The sequence below is a fragment of the Cyanistes caeruleus genome, chromosome 21 (genome assembly GCF_971803275.1).
Source record: "Cyanistes caeruleus chromosome 21, bCyaCae1.hap1.1, whole genome shotgun sequence".
NCBI classification, from domain to species: Eukaryota; Metazoa; Chordata; class Aves; order Passeriformes; family Paridae; genus Cyanistes; species Cyanistes caeruleus.
In genome coordinates, this window is record NC_141721.1 from 10,019,818 (window position 1) to 10,042,143 (window position 22,326).

At 38.6% G+C, this 22,326-nt stretch overlaps 1 protein-coding gene across 1 annotated transcript; it reads left to right on the top strand.

Annotated features, from left to right (window-relative positions):
• Positions 1-586: 586 nt before the first annotated feature.
• LOC111933795 (septin-2) lies at positions 587-20,562 on the top strand. Its single transcript, XM_086859241.1, has 13 exons — positions 587-829; positions 1,702-1,734; positions 2,878-2,998; positions 7,046-7,132; positions 8,291-8,414; positions 11,651-11,785; positions 12,024-12,141; positions 13,417-13,518; positions 13,812-13,957; positions 14,618-14,701; positions 16,402-16,459; positions 17,459-17,571; positions 17,975-20,562. Exons 3-12 carry the CDS (start codon positions 2,989-2,991, stop codon positions 17,561-17,563), a joined length of 969 nt encoding a protein of 322 aa, XP_086715367.1. The 5' UTR covers positions 587-829; positions 1,702-1,734; positions 2,878-2,988; the 3' UTR covers positions 17,564-17,571; positions 17,975-20,562.
• The last annotated feature ends 1,764 nt before the right edge of the window (positions 20,563-22,326 follow it).

A 22,326-nucleotide genomic window follows, 5' to 3' on the forward strand; every position in this document is an offset into this window, starting at 1 on the left:
TTCATGGGCACACCTGGGCATAGCTGGGCACACATGAGAACACACGGGTAAATCTCGACACACCTGAGCATATCTTCTACATCTGGGCATGCCTAGGCACACATGGGCACTCCTCAGACCACCTTGGGTCTCCTGGCCATATCTGGGCACTCCTGGGCACATCTGGTCTCACATGGGCACTGCTGGGCACCACTGGGCACTGCTGGTCACACCTGGGACCACCTTGGCACCCATGCGCCTATCTGGGCACATCTTGGCTCACATGGAGTCATCTGGATACACTTGGGCATACTTGGGCACAGCTGGGCTCACTCGGGCACTGCTGGGCATGACTGGGCACTGCTGGGCACAACTGGGACCACCTTGTCAGCCATGCGCCTATCTGGGCACATCTTGGCTCACATGAGCTCATCTGGATACACTTGGGCATACCTGGGCACAGCTGGGCTCACATGGGCCAATCTGGGCACACCTGGAAACTGCACGGCACCACTGGCACCGTCTTGGCACCCCTGCACCTATCTGGGCATAACTTGGCTCTCGTCAGCTCATCTGGATACACTTGGGCATACCTGGGCACAGCATTGTGCCCACACCCACATTGAAACAACTTTATCTTGTGCCTGACACAGGAAGTTTGGCTTCTGCTGTCTAACGCTGGGACAATTTGTTTTGACTCCAAGATGTCTCTGCTGGGAGGAACAGACTGAGGGGTGCTGCTCACTGAAGCAGTTTGGTGTAATTTCACACAAAGCTGAACTTGCTGACAAAATCTGCATGGAAGATGGAAAGAATTGAGTCATGATAATTTCAAATCTGTAGAATTAAGGTACGAGTGAGCTAGGTAAGAGGTGACTGTGAGCTTTGGGAGTGGGAACAGGTTCCTTGTGCTAAGAGGGTGAGCCAGGGGAGGGACTAGAAAGGGGAATTGAGCTCTTATCACTTGCAGATACAGCATACGCTGTCATTTTTATGTTGCCACAGTAAATCACAATCTTTTGAAATCATGCATGTTAGTGGTTGGTGAGTCTTTGTTACGAGACATTTTTGCATAGAAATGTTAGATAAGAAATATTTTAAAAAATTTTTTTTTGTGCCTGACTTTTATATTTCACATGCAGCTAGCTACATATGGAAATTTTATATTGGTAAACAGAAGGTAGAATAGCTGAGTTTGCAAGCATCTCGATAAAAGAAGAAGGGAAAAAGTTTCATTTTGAAGCTCTTAGCTCTTTACAAAACACTTGAGCATGGGTGGAAATGTTGAGGAGAAAGAGGCTTGAAAAAAAATAATACATGAGTTAAGGGGTTTTTTTGGCTTTGAAGAAACTGTTTCCTCTAAAGGGCAAAGTGTTTTTTAGCAAGGTGTTTGGTTTGGTTAGTTTCTGGAAAGGATGTGAACTTTCAAGGCTTCAGAAAGGTTTGTCATGTATCTGGTGTCTTCAGCTCCCCACATTCATATTGCTTGAATTTATTGTCTGACTGTGTTTATAGGAGCAACAGTAGCTGAAAATTCTGCCCCTTGTTAGTACAGAGGAATCAAATACTCTGTGAAGAAGTTGACACTGTTTCAGAATGTGGCATCCAATCAGGGATGCTCCTTTTTCAGTTTAGTGTGCAGCAGCAGATATTACAGTGGTTTGTGGGTGACTTTTCCTCATACAATGTTTAATAAGCTGAAAAACATTACTATTTTTTCAGATTTTTTCCTGTCCTTACCTGAAAATGTCCAAGGTAAGAATAACGTTTCTGTCTTTCAATGTAACAATGTGGAACACATTTTTTGTTTTTAAATATTAATCTTCAATGACAAATTGTGCAACTTGCTTCTGTTTGATGGTGAAGGGTATTCTAAATTTACTGTCTATAGGAGACATGATATTGAAAGATGAGTGATGTAAAACATAGATTAAAGTAGTTTCATGCAAGTATAAATCTCTGCAGTTAACTAACACTTTTGGAAGGATTAAATTTTGGTCAGAGTTGTGTAAAATCTCCCTGGTGCATCTTCATTGAAACTTCTTTTCTGCGATTCTGTTTAGAGCAGGCATCATTTAAGAAAATGGTTTAGATTTCTTTTCTTTCTTTACTAATAGAATCAACTGGCTTTCCAATAAAATCCTTCATTTTCATTTCCAATAAAATCATTCATTTCATTTAAAATATTGTAACCTAAAACATTATTGTCATGCCGGGATTCATTTAATTCTCGGTCCCGAGCATTGGATATGATGGGTAAAACATCCATTTTGGCTTATTGGAGTGAAATGAATGCTAAAGGGGGCTTGAGTAATGTGTTTGAAGAGGGAAGTAAGACATGTAAAGATTTCTCTGCTATATCTGTAGCAATGAGCGTTCTAAACCTTATTGAAAATGTAAATTCCCCTTCCCCACACTTGAAGACAGCTCTCTGAAGAGTACTTCCAGCAGCTGGCTGTCACTTCACAAGTTGCTCAGGGATTTTCTTTGGATGTGCTAAAAATGGATTGGAAATGGTAATCTCTTTATTCAAGTCCATAGAATACGATGTTATTTTAACTGTTTGTGAAAACTGTTCAAAAAGTGATTAGTACCCACAATTCATACTTTGTCATACTTTGATAAATAATTATTTGGGATTTTATTTCTGTTTTACTTAAGGTGATCTTGTCTGGATAACTGAACAAGCGAAGCTTTGTTTTTTAAGCTCTAGGTCAATGTACTTGTTCTGCATTTCTTTGTGAAACTGTTGAGTAGTGGGAACCTCTGAGTAGTTTCCTCTCTGTCACATAGCTTCAAACCTTTCGAGCTAAGTGAGGAAATCAGTTATACAAACTAGTAAGTCTTGAGTGGTTGCTTACTATGTCTTATTTTATTTTTATTTTATTTCATTTTTAGCAACAGCCTGCTCAGTTTACCAATCCAGAAACTCCCGGCTATGTTGGATTTGCAAACCTTCCCAATCAGGTTCACTGAAAGTCTGTGAAAAAGGGGTTTGAATTTACTCTTATGGTGGTTGGTAAGGAAGTTTTATAAAGGAAGTTTTATAGTTTTTCTCATAATTAGTACTTGCTTACAGGGAATTTGAAGTTAAAATGAATGTTACTTGTGCTATTCTTAGGCTTCAGCTTGCAGCAGAAATTTTCCTGTACTGTTGCATTTGACTTTCTTTTATATTTCGTTCATTCTTCCAGCAGTTGTTTACCAGATTACAAACCATACTTGAATATATTAATAAGTTTGTGGGTGAAGAAATTTTATTGTGCACTTCAGCAGTCTTTCCTTCCTTCCTTTCTTCTCCCCTGTCTTACAGGATTCCAGCACTCCATTTAAAATGTAGTTTAAAATTGGTTTTGCATTTGAATGCAGTCTTAGTTCAGTTGTGTGTTTTGATTAAGAGACCAGTATTAAGGAGACCATTCTATTTAAAATGTTGCTTACACTTCTTTAGTTCAAAAGAATCTGAACTCCAGTCTTTTCAACCCTTCCAAAGACTCTTGTAAAAGAGTGAGAATTGGACCAGTTGGTTTTGATGTGAGGTATTACTTCTTTCTTTGATTATATGTTAGCAGGTGTAATCTAAAGTGTTATTCTATTTGATAATTCATGGGGAGTCTGTGTAGGTGTCTGGAATGGAAAGAAAAGTCTAGTGTCTGCAGAGGAAATACCTTGATCCTTTGAGAAATCTTTTAAGTGGACTCCCAAATCAGGCTTGGGTGTCTTCTCTGTCTCTCTGTGAGCAATAAATTGTGAGTTTTGGAGTTTGTAATTCTTGCTTTTAAAGAGGCTTTCTCAAAAAGTGAATGATAGAATAAGGCTCTTCATTACCTGGCACCACAAGACATAAATCCCATTTGTGTGCTAGATTTGCCTAAGAGAAATCTTAGGATTTCTCTTAGGCAAATAAAGAAGAGAGATCACAGTGAGAACAAGCAGGAGAGGTGAGATAGTGCATAATAGGAGGTGTTTAACTTCCTAATTGTTTTGGATTTCAGTAGTTACAGGGAGAGTCTATCCTCAAAGCTTTCATTAGTTTTGCCAAATGACAGCCCTAGCACTGATTATGTCCTACTTCTGTATTTTGTTCTTCAGTGTTGTACAGTTTGCCCTTATTTTTGTCTTCCTAGAATTTTATTATGGTTTTTTACTGTATCTTTCATTGGATTTGATTTGGATGATACCATAAAGGATATCTCATAAAATCTAAGAGGAAAACCAAACTATAAGTAGCTGCTTCAAATTACGCTGTCAACTTTAACTCCTCAGAATTTACTATTCAGTGATTATTGGTGTAAATAAACACACTCATGGTGAGAGACTTCTCCAGGGTCAGGCTGTTCAGGTATAAGCAGTTTATCATTTAGGTAGAGGGTGGAAGAGATCTGTTTATGCTGCCAGCCACAGCGTAAACATGCTCAGAGAGGGAGAGAGAGAGTGGAGAGACGGGTTGGAGAGCATGAGGGCTGAAGGTAATTAAGGGGGTAGAGAGAGAGGGGCAAGGGGGGGTGTAAGAGCAGGGAGTAAGAGAGGAAGTTAATAGAGGGGAAGAGAGCAAGTTAAGAGAGCAGAGGAAGTTAAGAGAGGAGTGGGTAAGAGCAGAGTGGAGAAGTTAAGAGACGAGCTTAAGAGAGAGTAAGAGATGAGTGAGTCAGAGGGTAGGAGCAGGTAAAAGACAGTAAGTTAAGAGAGCGAAGTTCTTTTTAGAATACATTGTATCTTCTTCTATAGTGAATATTCTAATTCCTAGTGACTAATCAGTATACTACACACATCCTATAGAATTTACATGTAGCCTTTAAGAACTACCACATTACCATACAGTGTTACATTTTAAACTCTAAAAGCTACTTTTCAAATTCTTCTCTTGCTGCTTGACCTTTGCATTCGCTATCTGCAGAAGGGTATTGTTTCATCAACAGGGATTCTCTTTCAGCTGGCTAGTCTATTGTTCTTTGCTTATATAGTAACTAACACTCAGTATCCTATAGCTTAAAGCTAGTTTTCAATTTTATTTTGATCCTAGGTTTCATATTTTCAGAATCTTTTGCTAAATAATCATATTCATAAGATTTCCTTGTTTCATCTTCCCCAACAAGTGATCCCAAAAGTGTGAACAGTTTTGAGAAATAAAAGGTGTGCTTTCTTTTCTTTTTTTTTTTCTTTTTAGCTGTAGCTAAACTTAACTTCCAGATCTCTTTGAATTTTAATTGTAAATAGTGCCACATAAAACAATTCTGGAAGAAAGCAATGCAAAATTATATAGACCAACAGTTGTTTCTAGCCTCGTGTAAAATAGAAATAGAGGGGAAATGACATGGTGTAAGAGTAACAGAAAGGCAATTAATCCACCCATGTTGGAGTAAAGTGGAACTTTATGGTTGCTGCCTGCCAGTATTTTAAGAGATAAATGAAAACTACTGGAAGAGGACACGGAAAAAAATAATTTCATTGAAAATTTGGAGTAGTATTTTAAGATACACTAGCAGGGGGAAGCAGCTGATGTAAGATAAAATAAACTGTGCTTTAAATTGTTGATTATTTCAACAGTTTGTAATGTGAATTCATTCTCTTCAAATATGCACAGAGTTTATGTTCTCTCATGGGCTGTGTCACAGTGCCTGTTTTGAACTATCATTCTTCATTAAGTTGCCATCCTTCTTCATTTCTGAGCAGGATAATACTTTAAAAGCTGCCTGTGCTGACAGAATCCTAATCAATGATTTTGCTTTTTCACACAGCTTTTGGTTATGGGTTTTTTTCCTGCTATTGTTTACTGTGGTATCTGAAAATATGAGCTGGAGTTTATAAGAATTTGGTTGCTTGGCTGTGTTGCTCCCAAATAAATCTCAGTCACTTATATTTATTTTTATGTTCATTCTCATTATTAAGTTATGACTTAATCTAAATTGTTGTTTCAGTTGAGTCATTAAACTGCTGTAGCCAATATAATCATTGACAGTGACTATGGAAGCTGATTTGGTTTATGTGTAATATTTACTCATACTGAAACCGTGGAATGTGGTACTGGATGAAATCAAACTTTTTTGGTTTTGCTGAAATGATTCCATGTGACTGTTGAGTTATTCTGGGTGCATGCCATCTTCACTGGTGAAGGCTGCACTGGCACAATCTGATATTGAAAGCTGCATTTTATAGGGCATTAAAAACTGGCAGCTCCTAATCAAATCTTCATTTTAAAACAATTTCCATCCTTTTATTTTCTTTTGTTCAGATGTTTTTGTCATATTTGTATTGCAGAATAGTCTGTGTTGCTCAGAGATTCTGTGGTCCATCATTTTTTGACATCTAATTTTTTAATTTAATTCTATCAACACCTGAAATAAAACTAAAATTCTAGAAAAAGATCTCTTCAGTGAACTTAACTACTGAGCATTTCAAGTTGCAGCTCTTTTTTATGCTATGAACATTTGTTCTGATTAAAATCTTGATCTTTAAGTGATTAGCTGACCTCTGAATTTTCCTCATGGCCATCAGTATCTCTGGAACAAAAATATATTTACAGTACAATTTGGTGATCTCCAAGTTCATCAGTATAAAATAATTGCTCAGTGACCATACTACTCTTGCTTTGAGTTCTTGTTTGCCATATTGGCATAAAAACCAGAAATGAATCCCACTTGATGCCTGCCTGTACAGAAGGTCAGTAATGCGTTTTTCATTGTTTAAATCGATGATAAAGCCTTGACTGGATCAAGGATTTCTCACTGGATATATTTCACATTCTGGAGCCATAACAGAAAACCATGTCTTAAAAAAAAAGGAGACATGAAATGGGAAATCTTAAGTATAAATGGGTCACAACTCCACTTGACTAGAAGCATTAATTACACATCATCTGTGAAAGCTCTGGGAAAGTGCATTACAAAGCCAAGATCTAAAAAATTTTTTCAACCTTTTTGTGCAAACTTAGCTAATCCAAAATAAAAATTTGTAGATTTTTAATTTGAAAGAAATATGAAAAAAATATGTAGTCACATAATACCATCAGGTACTCTTGAAATTATTTATGTAAATATGTTGAATTTATCTTTATATTGAATCACAGGTGAATCTGGATTAGGAAAATCTACATTAATAAACAGCCTCTTCCTGACAGATCTCTACCCAGAAAGGATAATCCCAGGAGCTGCTGGTAAATACATCTTTATTCAATGGTTTTTGGACTAGAATGCTTTTATCTTTGAATTTTAGTAACAGCCAGCAGTGATTTCTAGCTGTAATAGTTTCTAAGGTATTTCTTGACACTTGAGCTGTTTGATAAAACCATTTTCCCCCTCACCCAGGATGTCTCTTGGGTCTTTGTTGTTTAGTCCTTGGCTGTATTCATATTAACACCTAGAAGTTTGTTCCCTTCTTTTGCTTAAAAACAGTCATTGTGTCACAGTGAAATAAACAATCGACTAAAACAATCAGAGAATTTATTCAGTTTTTAATTTGTTGCAATTATAAACATATGAATTGTTTATACCTGCTTGCACCTTGATTCATTTGCTTTGGATTGATATTTAGTGGATGAGAATTTCACTTCCTGTTCTTCTTCATTTCCTTGTCCTATTTTTAATCTGTTAACCAAGGTATGCAATAATCCAACAAAAGAGAATATTGTAATAAAATAAAAGATGCATTTTTTCTCTTTTTGCTACCAGTTGAATGACTTGCTTTAATGGTTTTATCATGTTTGCGGATGATTACTTATAACTTCTAACCCTAGGAAAAAAATCCATTACATATAATTTTGTACTGTTCTCCAGTTACCTATGGTTTTGTCTTGTCACCCTGAAAAACTAAACCTTCTGATCTTGTTTTCATAGTTTTAGTTACTTTCCCAGGAAAGTAACTATAAACATAAGTTGTTTACACTTTCCTTCTAAGAAACGTTCCTTGATGGATGTTTCACATGACCAGTGTGATTGGGAAGGTGGCAATTTAGTTATCCAATCCTTGGTCATAGTCAAGAATCTATAAATACTGGAGTCAGAAAATTACTTCTTTTTCCTGTCACACCACTGAGACGTGTTTGTGTGAATCATTCTGTGTCCGTTAGCGATGTTGTCTTGGTCCCTTTTGCCATAATTTCTACATTATTTTTAAGAAAAGTATGAAATCTCATACAATCCTCTAATAACAGCTAAAGAATTTATTTCTGAGTCTTTTTGTTATCAGGCCTTAGAATGTAATCGACAGAATAATATTTATGATGTTCTATCTGCCAATTCATCTTTGGAGCTTATCTCAGAATGACATGGTCTTGCAAATTGGATTCTGAAAGATGGAGTTTGTTGTCTTTCAGATAAGATTGAACGCACTGTGCAGATTGAAGCCTCAACAGTTGAAATTGAAGAGAGGGGCGTGAAACTGCGCCTGACAGTTGTGGATACTCCAGGATATGGAGATGCCATCAATTGTCGAGACTGGTATGTGCACAGAGAATACCTCTTGATTTATCTGTGGAGACTGACATAGATTTCTTATCTGTCCTGTGGGGGTGGAAATACGGTGTGTGTCTGTGAAACGCTGAATTTGAGGTGGGATTTTTTGTTTTCTAATTCTGAGGAAGTTTAATTTTAGTGTTATGAATTAATTCCAGTACATGTGAAGAGGCATCAATAACTTTGACACAACTTGAAATAAATTTTGTGGCACTTTTTTTTTTCTTCTTTAACTTCCATTTTGCTTGAAAGAGCTTTAAGTGAACAGTGACCTTGACTCTTAATAATACTCTGAGAAAGTAAATCACCTACTCTTCAGTGCAAAAATCCACCCCTAGATCTTGTCCACATTCACTTGAGCATTCTCAGATTCTGTGGCTAATTTTTAAGTGCTTTTCATCATCTTAGATTTTGTTTGTTTGCTTGGGTTTGTTTTGGTTTTTTTAAAATTTACATTGTAGTAAATACTGAGAAGTAATCAGTGGCAATCAGTTTTCAGTGGTATTCCCTTTTCCCACATCTCTCAAGCCCCTGAACCTCAAGGTAACCTCTGGCTTTCCCCAGAGCTTTGGAAATCAATGCCTCCTGATAAAGTGAAAATCATGTTCAAGACCAAGTGTCCTGTCCTGGTGAGCCCAAGAGCTACTACATGAACAATCTCCTGTTTCATTTGTTCAAAACTTTGTTGTTGCTCAGAACTTCACCTGAAATAATTGTTCTTCTGGGTCACGATAGGCCTTACAATCTGAATGTACTCTGGAATATGCACGTTACAAAAACCCACAGCACTGGGAAAACCTGAGCTTCATTGCTTCTGGTCACTGGGGACAGAGCTGATGTTTTGTTGACCACATCCACTGGAGTCTGACAATGCCTATTTTGCTATTTTACTCCTAAAACCAGAATTTCCCAGGCAGGTCCCTTGACCTTACTTTGTTTTATGGCAAAACCAGCCTTCAGGAAGATCTGGATTTTCTCTCCTTGCTCAAAAACTTCCTCTGCCATGTTTCCCCACACGTTGATGTCATAAATGTACTGCAAGTGTTCTGAAGCCTTACACTTCAGAAGTAACATTGGCCCTTCTGCTCTGAGTACTTGCCCACTGGAAACTGGAGCTGTGTTTATGCTTGAAGAATTTCCTGTGGTGGTTGCACTTCCTTCTCAACTCCTGTACCCATGCTGCTGAGGCAGTGGTGGGTTTTCCATCCCACTTCCTTATGTCTTTTCTCTGGTCATGCAGGTAAAACCACAGGTTATGTCGTGTATATCCTGTCTCTTGAGGATGCTGGTGTTTGCTCACAATAGCAGAGTCTGGCCCGTACTGGTGGAGTATAGAATATTTCCTCTCTAGTTTGCTCAAGTTTTTCAAATCTGTTCTTAATCTTGGACAGTCTTTTCACAGCTGAGGTGCAGGTTAGTAAGGAAAAACCCCTGATATTCATGTTGCCAGAGATGGGTCACCTGAAACTCTGTTTGCTCTCCTTCTTTCATTGGCAACAAAGCCAATGAGTTGATGTACAGAAGTGGTGCACTCTGTACAAACTTCTGCCACGTGGATTGTGTACAGTGGACCTCATTTGGATCTACAGGGGACTGATGGTTATTTGGACCCCTATAGATTGCCTCCAGTACAGCTACTTCTGTCGGTACTGGATACCTTCTTCCATGGCCTTCCACCTGCCTGGTCACCATTAGATGATCCTTGAGAGAATACCTTTCCCTCACTTTTGACAGAAGTTGCCACCAGAGCTGAGGGTTTCTGTCTTCTTCCCAATCCCCTTGTCAATGCCTATATCCCAGGACAGGGATCCCAGTTGCTTGGCTTCCCTATGGTCTGGTTCTATATGGGTGGGCCACAATATCCTGGTACCAGAGCAGCCAGGTTGCCAGGATCTCCCCCAAACGGCAGCTGAAATCCATTCACATAGCTTGCAGCTCACCAGCAACTCTGGTTGAAGATTATCTCTGGTCCTGCCTCTTTCTCCTGCTGTGAGGGCCCTGCTTCCCCTTCATCCTTTGCTAAGCAAACTGATTTGGTCTTGGGTTTCTTCCATGTAGGGGCAGCTGTTCATGGCACAGGTTGTGGCAGTGGTTCAGCTGCAGTTGGAATGGCCATGGTGCCTGTTTCTCTGCTTTCCTCCTCCTTGCCTGAGGGTGCTGTCTAGTGATGAGCAGTGTCGAGTAAATAAAAGCCAGGGCTCAGCACACTGCAATAAGTTGCTCCTCTTTGGAGTTTCCCCCTCCTGTTAATCTGGGCCAGAACCAGGACACTAGAGGACAAAAAGTTGGGTATGAGCAGGCAGTCTCTGGAAGCCATTAGTATCCCAAGCTGCATCAAAAGCAGTGTGGGGGAGAGAGTTCTGCCCTACTCCTGTTCTCCTGTGAGACCTACATCCAGTTCTGGGGGTCTAGGACAAGACAGACATGGAACTATTGGAGCAGGTGCAGAAGAGGATCATGGAAATGATCCAAGGGCTAGAACAGCAGTAAGGAGAGGCTAGGAGAGTTAGGATTCCATCTGAAAAAGGGAAGAGAAGACTCCAAGGAGACCTGACTGAGGCCTTCAAATAGGCTCGCAGGAAACATGGAAAGACACTTAATACCAGGCCCTGTAGTAGCAGAGCAAGGGGCAATGGTTTGAAACTGAGAGTAGATGTAGGTGTAGCAGAGACTTTTTTACAGTGATGGTGTTGAGGCCCCTGGCATAGGTTGCCCAGAGAAGCTGTGGCTGCCCCATACCTGAAAGTGTTCTAGGCCAGACTGACGAGCTTAGAGCATCTTAGACTAATGGAAGGTGTCCCTGCCCAGTATCTTGGAAATAGGTGATCGTTAAAGGTCTCTTCCAATGCAAATCATTTATGATTTTAGATCATTTTGGAACAAGAACCTTAAAATGTCTTGCAAATGTGTGGTTAATGTTAATCACTATATAAACATTAACCCAAGAGAAATTTGTTGTAGAATTGAGGTTGAGTTATGTATATTTTATCTTACTATATATATGCATAAAATATGCATAGTAGTTTGTTATTCTAGAATTCAGTTAAATTTTTAAGATATGTGCTCTTCTATTTTCCCCGTTCTATAGAATCAGTAAATAAATTTTTGTCCGTCATAAGACTGGACCATCAACAGGGTATCTTAGTGGTTTAATATTACCTTTGAGAGTCCTAAAATAGTGGAACATTTGGTGATTCCTCAAATCCATGTTTATTTTACAGTTTTAAGACCATAATCTCTTACATTGATGAGCAGTTTGAGCGATACCTGCATGATGAGAGTGGATTGAACAGAAGGCATATCATAGATAATCGAGTTCATTGCTGTTTCTATTTCATTTCACCATTTGGTCATGGGTAGGTGTTTCTGTCTTTTTTTTTTTTTCTTTTTTTTCCCCCGTTATTTTATTTTAGAGAATTGGTTTGTGCCTGTTGACTTAAATTTTCAGAATCAGGTTGCCACTACTTGAGCAACTGCTATAACTGCTGACATTAATTGGCTGTGTTCTTTCTCTCTGTGTAAAGATAGATATTTATGTTGGAGTGAAAATAAATTGGTAATTTAGAGTAAAAATTTTCTGTATCTTAATTTTAGCCTTAAGCCTCTGGATGTTGAGTTTATGAAGGCCATACAAAACAAAGTAAATATTGTACCAGTGATTGCAAAAGCTGATACACTTTCTCTGAAAGAGCGAGAGAGACTAAAGAAAAGGGTGAGTGATTTCCTGGCTTGCAGAAATGTGTTGTGCTTTGGCTATGGCAATATGGTGGCTGTAGAGAGGCATTCTCATTAACCTTACTCTGTCCTAGCTGAGAAAAATGTAATCTCATGCACAGTGTAGCATCACTTAATATGTAGTTTGATGTCTTGTAAATTATTTTATGATGTATTTAACTGAGAAATTATCCTTAGAGTGTTGTTTGCAAAATAGCAATCTGGCTACATTTACAATTAGATTATGAGTGAATTTTGAAACTTTGGAAAAATATTTAAATACATTTTCTGATGATAATTGCTCTGTTACTTGTTTCATCAGTCCCAAAGCAGATACAGTATCTGCATATAGAATGTGTATATGTGTATTTGGTTTTTTTACCTGGACAGAATTCTAATGGTTAAAAAATGGGATTTTCAGAGATGTTTCTGATTTTGAAGTTGTTTTAATTCCCCTATGTCACTCCTTCTAAAGCATTCCACTTCTGTCTTCCAAAGGCAAGACTTTTTAACACATTCAGTTGTGCATTTGCTGGGAGGAGGTGGGATTCAACAAACCGTCATGAGCTAATATCAGCTATGAAGTTTAGAAAGAAGTGTTAGAATTAACTTGTCAGAGGCATGCTCCAGTCTTAGCTCTTGCATTGAAAACTTTATGATTTTTGTCAGTTATTCTGAAAATGCTTGTAACTCTCTTACCTGATCAGGGATAAAAATAGAGACTTTATATATAGAGTACTCTAATAGGTATGTTTAGAGTGCTAGAATTCTGCAGAAATAAAGATTTTTCTTTTTTAAAGAGCAAAATTTGGGGTCTGTAGCAAATGGATTCCTGCTGCAGATACCATTACTGTCATGAAGAAAAAAGTATTTCTTGTGTCTATATCTCAGTTTTCCAAACACTCCCACCTCTACCCCCAAGTAGTAATTCAGAGATAAGAGCAAGGAGATCCAGCTGTAGAAAATAAGTATGACTTGTGAGTCAATGCTTTTATTATTACAAAAAAAACCTGCAAAGATTTATCAAAACACAGTTTCCACAAAGGACAAAGTTTTTGTGAACACTGTTGTTTGTTTGTAAGTCTGTGCCAAGTAGCTTTTGTCTATCATGAAGAAATACGGCATTTAAAACCAAATGCTGATTGAGTGATTTGGATCAGTAAGATAAATCCAGATTTCTTTATAGTCTGTGTATTAAGTAATTTTATGCTAGGATTTAAAAGTACTGATTCTACATGTACATTATATTGATTTCTTTTATTGCATATCTCAGATTCTGGATGAAATAGAAGAGCATGGCATCAAGATTTATCACCTGCCTGATGCTGAATCAGATGAGGATGAAGATTTTAAAGAGCAGACCAGACTCCTGAAGGTGTGACTGGTTTAATAGGTTATATACATGGATAATATATTGTATTTTTTCAGATCACTCAGATGGCTTTAGAACAAAGCCTACAATGCAACCTAGAGTGAGTCACTGTCTCTGTCCAGGCTTCCCTAGCCTGGAAGATGGTTGCAGCAATTACTTTTATTTATTTTACACCTTTAATTTAAAAGAGTTATGAACTTATTACCATAATATGCATTGCTGAGCAGAAAAAGAGTTGTTCTTGGAGTTGTTTGTCCTGGCTCATTATAAGTAACTTTTGCACTTTTGGCTTTCAGGCCAGCATTGTATTTTGCGTAGTGGGGTCCAATCAGCTCATTGAAGCAAAAGGTAAAAAAGTTAGAGGTCGTCTCTACCCTTGGGGTGTAGTTGAAGTGGAGAATCCAGAGCATAATGACTTCCTGAAGCTGAGGACCATGCTAATGTAAGTTAGAAAATTCCAATTAAATAGTTGTTTAGAAAACAATCACCAAGATAATCAAGCACTACACTGGGGGCTTGCAGCAGTTGTGTAATCCCTGGGCACATTCAGAATTTGTGTGGGGAAGGCCATGAGCAGTCTTGACCTAGCTGAGCTAGGCCTAGTCAGGGGTTGGACCACACAGGAGTTGGACTATGCAGGACCCATAGGTTCTCTCCGATCTGAATTACTCAGTGAAAATAATGATTTGTCTGATTCTTTTGTCCAATATAGTGTTGCATTGTTTCTCATATCCCCTGGAATATAAAACAGGTTGTTCTTATTTCAGTGTATCTATAAGTAGATACACTTGCAAGGGAGCAGACTTGAAAAGCTGGTTGTTTTGGTTGGTTTTTTTCCTGGTCTTTGTTACTCTGTTTTGCCTCCTCAGCTTCATCAAAGGCCTCGCCCAGGACTAGAGTTTCTGCCAGGGCAGTCTCAGGGCTGGGTCATCTGTGTCCTTTATTGCACCAATTTAACTGAAATTAGATTTTAAATTATGTATGCTAAGTGGGCATGCATGCTGAGGACATTGATCCAAGACAGTGCCGAATGTGAGAGTTGCTTAAGCAAACTGATGTGACACAAAGATGTTTTATTTTTAAATTACTTTTCTTACTCCAGCACCCATATGCAAGACCTTCAGGAGGTAACCCAGGATCTTCACTATGCGAACTTCCGCTCTGAGAGGCTCAAACGAGGCAACAGGTTGTCATCTCATGGTTACAAGCTGCTTCTCCCTCTTCTGAATTTGTATTTTGCTCTCTCTGTGTCTACCATTTCATTGCTAGGATTTGGTAGACCAAGGGCAGCTCTGTAACTCCAGTCAATAGGATTCTACTGACCAGTTTACAAAGAGTGTAACAAAAAATATTTGGTAAATCTGAAGAGACAGTTGTGGAGTCAGGGAGTTGTGGGAATAGATCTGTGCTTTTGTCTGAGGCTTCAACAAAGTTGGATTGGAATGTTGAAGGTATTAAAGTAGGACAGATGCCTGTGATAAATGTCTTAAAAATATGAAAATTAGATCAGAGCGGATATCTTAAAAAGAGTGTGGGGTTTTTTTTCAGAATTAACAGCTGGAATATTTGGATTGGGCCTTTAAAAAGAGATGATTGGATTTTTTTGCAATGCTTTATTAAACATGACATGCATAAATAGTAGCAGTCAAAGGGTAATGGCTGTTAGCCCTGTTTTGAGCTGGGCTGGAGAGGGCATAGCTTTTCTGAAAAGAGAACTGGGCAAAACACCCCATTTTTAAGTACAATAGCAAGGTCTGTAAAGATGAGTTGCTGAGTTGTTGTGGGAAACTCTGTTCCCTGGTTTAGTGTTCCAGCTGCATCTCTTCTTATAGCCACTAGAGGGTTCCAAATTGCACATTTTGGGGGCTTTAGGGCATTTTGCAAGTTTCCCCATCTTGCTGTTAACAGAGATTTTGTCACATGTCTAGTCAGTTTTCAGCAAAAGGTGTTTTCCTTTTGCAGTTTCATGCCTGTAGCATTGACCTACAGGCAAGATAAAATGCTCTTCTCTCCTGACTTTAAATCCTGCTTTCTGAAATTCAAGGTAAAAGTCCCCAAACTTCCCAAGTTCTGGAACCTCTTATCCAACAGGTGTGTACAAAGGCCTTAGACGTAATGTGACTTAAGGTCATCCAATTCTTAGAGGATTTCAAGTTGCTGTTAAATTTGGTATGTGAAACTAAAACATCTTTTTGTATCTTTTCTAGTTCAGTGGCCCATATATCTTTGCTTTCACATTTCTGAAGTGGTGCTAGAATGTAGTTAGGTTTACTGTAAGGGAGGGTAGATTTTATATGAATTTATTTCAAGAAGCTTGCACTTCTGCTACCAGGAGTGCTTGACAATAGATGCTTGTTGACTGTACTCACTAAGGATCTCAGAGGTTTTAAAGCGCAGCAGATTTTTTTACAATGTATTTCTCTGTTAACTTTTAAACAAACACCAGTTTGTTTGCTTTGCATGTTTGATGGCACTTGCTTGATTAGATCCATTTGTAGATCTTCCCTGTTGTGACATGGAGTAGGAGAAAGGCATTAGCAAAGTGGTAGGAAATCTTGAATAAAGCCAGGTGGGAGGCAGTGGCTTCTCCCAAGTAACAAGTGATGTGATAACAGGAAATGGTCTCAAGTTGCACCAGGGAGGTTTAGATTGAATATTAGGAGAAATTTCTTCACAGAAAGAGTGTTTGAGCACTGACATGGGCTGCCCAAGGGCAGTGCTGGGGCTGCCATCCCTAGAAGTGTTCAAACTGCTTGTGGATGTGGCACTGGAGGACATGGTTTAGTGGTGAACACAATGCTTAATCAATGCTTGGACTCAGCAATCTTAGGCGGTTTTTCCAACCTTAATGATTTTATCTTTCTAAAAAAATTAATATTATTTTAGGAAAATAGAAGATGAAGAAGTAAATAAAGACAAGATTTTGCTTGAGAAGGAAGCAGAAGTAAGATGACAGAACTTTATATTCTTGGGGGAGTTTTTGTTCTTTTGTTGCTACTTTAGAGCAAATATGTATATGATCTTGGTAATTCAAGGTAAATTTCCTTGGGAAAGGAAATCCAGTTATATGCCAATATAAAGTTACTTAAGAAAATAAGAAAACAGAATGAGAAGAGGTGAGAGGAGACTCAGGATAGGATAGGGATTTTTTGGAACAAGTGGAGTCTCGTAAAACATGACTCCACTGTAGTGATCAGCAATGGATGTAAAACACACTGTGTGGGCAAGGAGAACCATCCTTATGGGAGTAAGGGTTCTGCAGTTAATAACTGCAGATTGGGACAAAGTCAGTTCAACTCTGCAGCAAAAGTGGGAATGAGGTAGAAATGGTCAGAAATAAATTAAATGGAAATTCTCATTCAGCCACTATGACAAATTCATAATGCGTGGCTCTAATGCTGCTTTTGTTCCTCAGACCTATAAAGGTTATAGATAGGCAAGACTAGAAAAAGTGCAATGAAATTATGCTTGTGTCTCAGTGGATGGTTTGCCTGTAATACTTTTTTCCACCTAGTCATACCTAGCAAGGGAGTTGGGGAATAATCCTGACAATTTTTTTTATGACAGATACAGGAGTAGTTTGGAGGGACATTATCAGGCTGCTTTTTTTCTGATAAACTTTAGTAAGTGTAAATGCTTGTTCAGTACTTCAGAACCATAATTTTTATACATTTAACATCAGAGAATTCCATTTAGGGACCCTCAGAAGTCCCATCCCACAGTACAATAGTAAAGCCTATTTATTTCATTCAGTAAATGCCAGCCTCTTCAGTGATGAAATGCAATAAAAGAAGATGCCATAACCTGAGATCATTATCTGTCAGATAAAGAAAATGCAGATATGTGATCCCTCTAATAAAAATAAATATTAGAGTAGTGACAGTGAAGAATTATATTCTGAAGTGAGATTAAGCTACAGAATTCATCTGTGCTGCTTTTCCAGCTCCGTCGCATGCAGGAGATGATTGCAAGAATGCAGGCCCAGATGCAGATGCAGATGCAAAGTGGAGAAGGTGACAGCACTGCAGTTCATGGGCACCATGTGTAAAGTCTTGGGTAAGATGCTTAAATAGACACTTAAAGGGCTTCTCCTTTAGCTGCTCTCTAATGTGCTTGGTATTAAGGAGTTTTGGAAAAAGGTTTACACATGGTGTTCCATAGGTTTCAGTTTTAATTTTAATTTATGAGGATTAACTGCTGTTTGCAAAGTTAAATGGCTTGCAGTCAAATTAAACAATGTGGTGGTGTGTGTGTGTATATATGAAAAATTTTCAGAAAGGTGATACAATATATACTGCTAAGAATGATGGAAGAAGTCTTTGAAATAATTTCAACAGGTATCTTAATCTCATGATGAAGTCATTGCTTCCTTGTGACTCATAAAATGTCTGCAGTTCTTTCAGGTTTCTTAATGTGGGAAGTGCTGATCTGAAATGGTATTTTCCTGTCTTGTTTTTAGATTATTTTATCCCCTGACTCGCAGGAGACCTTCTGGAGCTGGATTGCAGTGGTGGAGGCAGAAAGGATGCCTCCATGTGGTCTGGAGCTTGCTGTAGAGTTTAATGTGGGACTGTTTTGTGGTAACATCTTGTGAGATGTATTTCATAACATGTAGTGAGTTGGTGTTTTTATATATTATACACATTTGACTTTTGTTTTCTTTAGTCCTTCTTATCTTTTAAATTTCCTATTAGGGATACAAAATAGTCATTGAAAATTTTCTAGCCTGATAAGCATTAGATAATAATATTTTTTTAATATACCTTATTAGCTCACTGCTTTTAACTTTGTATTCTATTAAGAAATAAAAAGCTGTCAGTGATTCCTTGTTCAGTGCCAGTCACCTCATTAAGCTTGCACCCCTGCAAGGTTAATTTTATAAATATAGCAGTGTTTACATGTGTGTGGAGACCAGCAGCCCTTTCTGCTCACAGCAGAGGATTTCCTTGGCCTCTGCAAAATATCAAATGAAAATTAAAGCATGCCTTGTGTCTTAGTGAAAGAAAGAAGAGGAAATGCCTCTGTGAGAGGCACACTGTACATGGCAGGCATTGTTTATTTTAGATTTAACCTTGAGGGATCTTTTACTCTATTGCAGCTAATTTTGAATAGTTTCTTGTAGGCCATCACAAATTACTCCTGCTATTTTCTGGCATTATTGTAGCCAAATAAACTTGAATAAGGCTGATTTTATTGAATGAGGTAAACTCCAAAGAGTAGTTTTCTATGCATAGATGTTTCCTATATTCAAATTATAAGAAATTCTATAATTTCTAGTAAGTATTTCCATACTATTCTTAGGGCATTGAAAAGTGTTACATGTAGTAAATATATATATATGTATTGACACACTTCTCTTTTAAAAAGTGACCTGTTCCTGACAGGATCAATGTGAACTGTGTTTTAAGTTCTTTCTCCAGAACAGAGTCAGCAGTATTACTTCAGGAATGACTGGTTTATTTTATTAGGACAAGGTCACTTTCTTAATCCTGGTAGCAAAGGAGACTGTTTTTTGCTTGGCTGGACTGGTCCTGCAGATCATGCCTCATGTTGTGTTTGTATCAAATAATAAATGCAGCACACAGCTGCCCAAGTGGTGTCTGACAGGGCAAGCAGTGACACACCCTGGGTTGTCTGCTGCTCCTGATAAAGCCAGCAATCAGATTTCTTCATCTGATCTATCACAAAACATCCTTATCTGAGCAGCTAATAAACAGATAGGTAGAATTGCAACTTCTTTTGGCTCTTTGAGCTCAGGTGCTGCTGTGACTTTTATAATTTTGTTAATATTTCTTTGAAAAAAACAATAGAATTTCTACAGCTAATGTATAATTCCAGTGGTACTTCACTAGCTAAATTAAATATTAACCTGTTAATCAACTGAAATTTTTACCTGCCTGAAACTACTGTCTTATTTGAATTTTTTTCAAAATGTGAAGTAAAACCCTGCATTGTAGCCTTTGCTGAGGAGCTCCAGCTCTTTCCAAAAGCATGTACAATCAAAGTTTGCCACGACTCATTTGACCTTCCCTAACTTTGACAAAAGTAAAAATGAGAACCTTTTTGTATGCACAGAAGAGTTAAATCCCGTTTTGTCAAATCTCTACATATAAAACTTGGATGGAAGAACATGTGCTTCTAAATCCTTGAGATGCTTTTTCAAAAGAAAGTATAGGACCAAAGTAATGTAGCAGAGCTGTGAGAGAACATCCCCCAACACCTTATTTATTTCTATTACCATGAGCCTGTACTTGAAGAAAAACTGTGAAATGTAAAATGTCTACACAGGGGCCTGGTTGTACTTGTCACTCATGCTGTGTATATTGGGTTGATAGGGTTTTTTCCTGTATTTTTAGCATGGGAACAAGAACAGATTGTCCATTTGATTAGTGCTGTTGATCACCATCTGTGAAATTATTTCAGGCAATGTGTGATTCTTTGGAATATTTACATATCTATTAAAATATTTGATTAAGATAAAGCATTTCATGTGATTCTTAAGCAAAAATTAGTTGATCTAAAAATTCAGCAGGAGAAACATTTTTGTATGCTGTTTTGGTATTTAATGGAAAAAAACAAGTTTATGGCACTGGCCATTTTTGCTGCAATACTCACGACAGGTAATTAATTACTGATTCTTTCCCAAGCCTTTGGGGCAACTCTTCATAGTGTGCCTGATGTCTCTGAAGGTCTATTTCCCCTTCACTTTTCTTGGTATGGTCTTGAAATTTATGGTTTTGTGCTAAGGCATGAAAAGCCAAGACTGCTTTTCTCAAAAAAGCTGCTGGTAAAAGGAAGACATGAGTAACCAGAAAGACCTGGGGACAAAAGGTAGATTCTGTTTGGTGGCTTGCTGAACTGGCCACAGGTTTGTTTTTTTTTTTCTGTTACTGTGTTGTGAAGGTTTTAATTTTAGGGGTAAAAGTACTTTTGAATTTTCAGAGCTTTATAGTTGATAGCAAAAATTTCTTGTTCTTGGTACAAAAACCTATTATAATCTATGTACTACAATTAGCCAAAACTGTAATAAAAATTGCTAAAAAGCTATTTTGTGTTTATTATGCTTCATTATTATATTCAATATTAATTTGTGGTAATATGTTTGAAAATTTGGTAATATGTTCCAGCCAGGACAGGATTAATTTTTGCAGCAGCCAAAAGGACAGGGTTGGTGTGGCAGTGAATGGGATTAGGCTCCATGGGTAAGCATTTTTCCATGTGAAGAACTCTCTTTTGTATAATTTCTGTTATTTAACATGGTTGCTGTTTACCGGTCCTTTTCATATCTCATTGCTGTTTCCAGTAAATTGTTCTTACAACATTTTGTGCTTCCAGTTCTCCTCTCCATCCTGATGCAGAAAAGAGAGAGAGGAAGAGGGAGTGAGTGATTGGCAGCCTGGTTTGAAGTTTCCGTGGGAACAGCTAAATTGGGGAATACCATTCCTAAACCAGGACTGCCTTAATTCAGCCCCAGTGTGGGGGCACAAAGGGGTGAGATAAGCACAGATCTGCCCAGAGCAGGTTAGAAACAGGTTTGAGCCAAGCATTTTCTATATTTGGTCACAATGTTACTTGGTCTGTTCATGTGGGTGTGGACCCTAGCTGTATATATTGCCATACATGCTCCTTATGGGGAGTTTTTTCAGAGCAAGGAGAGCAATCAGGATTGTTGCTGTTTTGTGGGACACCAGTTTATGACATGATAACACTGAGGGCAGTGAGGGCCTCTTGATGAGTATTCAGTATTGCTATCCAGGGAGAACAGGAAAGGATGATTTTCCCCAGCTTTTCACCCCTTCTTCCTCCCTCAGGCCTGTTACAAGAGCTTTTGAGAGTTTTGAATTCCCTTTGTAAGTGAAGGAAAGCGTGTTCTTGTTGCTGTCTGCCAGGCCTACTCAGTGGGCTCCATACCATGTTGAGAGTTGGGACAGATTTCTAGGGAGGTCATTCAGAGATTTGCTCCCAAGGGTGAATAGACATGCAAAACACAGGAGAAAATGGGCCAAGTTTTGGGGAAATTCTCTGATGTTTAGAAGTTCACCTCTAAAGTACAGGACCCTGTGTCATGATCCACAAGGTGGGATTCGTGATGTGGTTCTTTTAGCCGGTCTTAGAGTACAAAAGATTATCAGCAAACCAAGGACTTAAACAAGAAAACACACTTTATTGAGTGCTCATCAGCACTAATATGCGATAGAGGGAAAAGAGGAGAAAGCAAAGCATAAGGAAAAGAGAGTAAGGGGATTATAGCTACCAACGTCGAAGTCCACTCAGCCGTCCAACGACGCAGAGTCTTCTGTCCGTTGGGGAGATCTGAAAGGAAGGTAAGTTTGGGGTATAATTTTATAGTCTTTTGCAAAGCGAGGGGCGCAGGGCCAAAACCAGATGAGATTGATGATCATTGTGATGAATTCCATTGTGCGGGGGGCAGGTGTAGGGTACAGAGAGATCCATGTCTTGCAAGTCATTGCTCACCAGCAGGAACGAGGGCAGTGTTGTGGAAAACCCATTGTGCAGAGTACCACACACAAGCCTCTGCTCACCAGCAGGAACGAGAGCCGTGAATTATGGAAAACTGTGGCGGAGGAGCCCGCCCAGCCAGAGATCCTGGCTGTCCCCTGGGGACAAGATACTTCTCTGTAAGAGAGACACAATGTATCGCTCCCAGGGGTCTTTGAGTTAGATATGTTAAACTGTTGTGGTGTTCCCCCCTGCTGTCCCACCCCGATACATGTAACTCAGGCTCCCCCCGCCCCTCTCCTTTCCTATAAATATCCCAGGTTTTCCCCTGTTCGGCGGATTAGCTGTTGC

Bases quoted from the DNA above. Each gene is read 5' to 3' on its own strand.
- LOC111933795 (XM_086859241.1), top strand. The intron at 13,958-14,617 runs GTAAGTTAGAAA...TTCTTACTCCAG, and splicing joins AAGCTGAGGACCATGCTAAT to CACCCATATGCAAGACCTTC. The intron at 14,702-16,401 runs GTTGTCATCTCA...ATATTATTTTAG, and splicing joins AGGCTCAAACGAGGCAACAG to GAAAATAGAAGATGAAGAAG.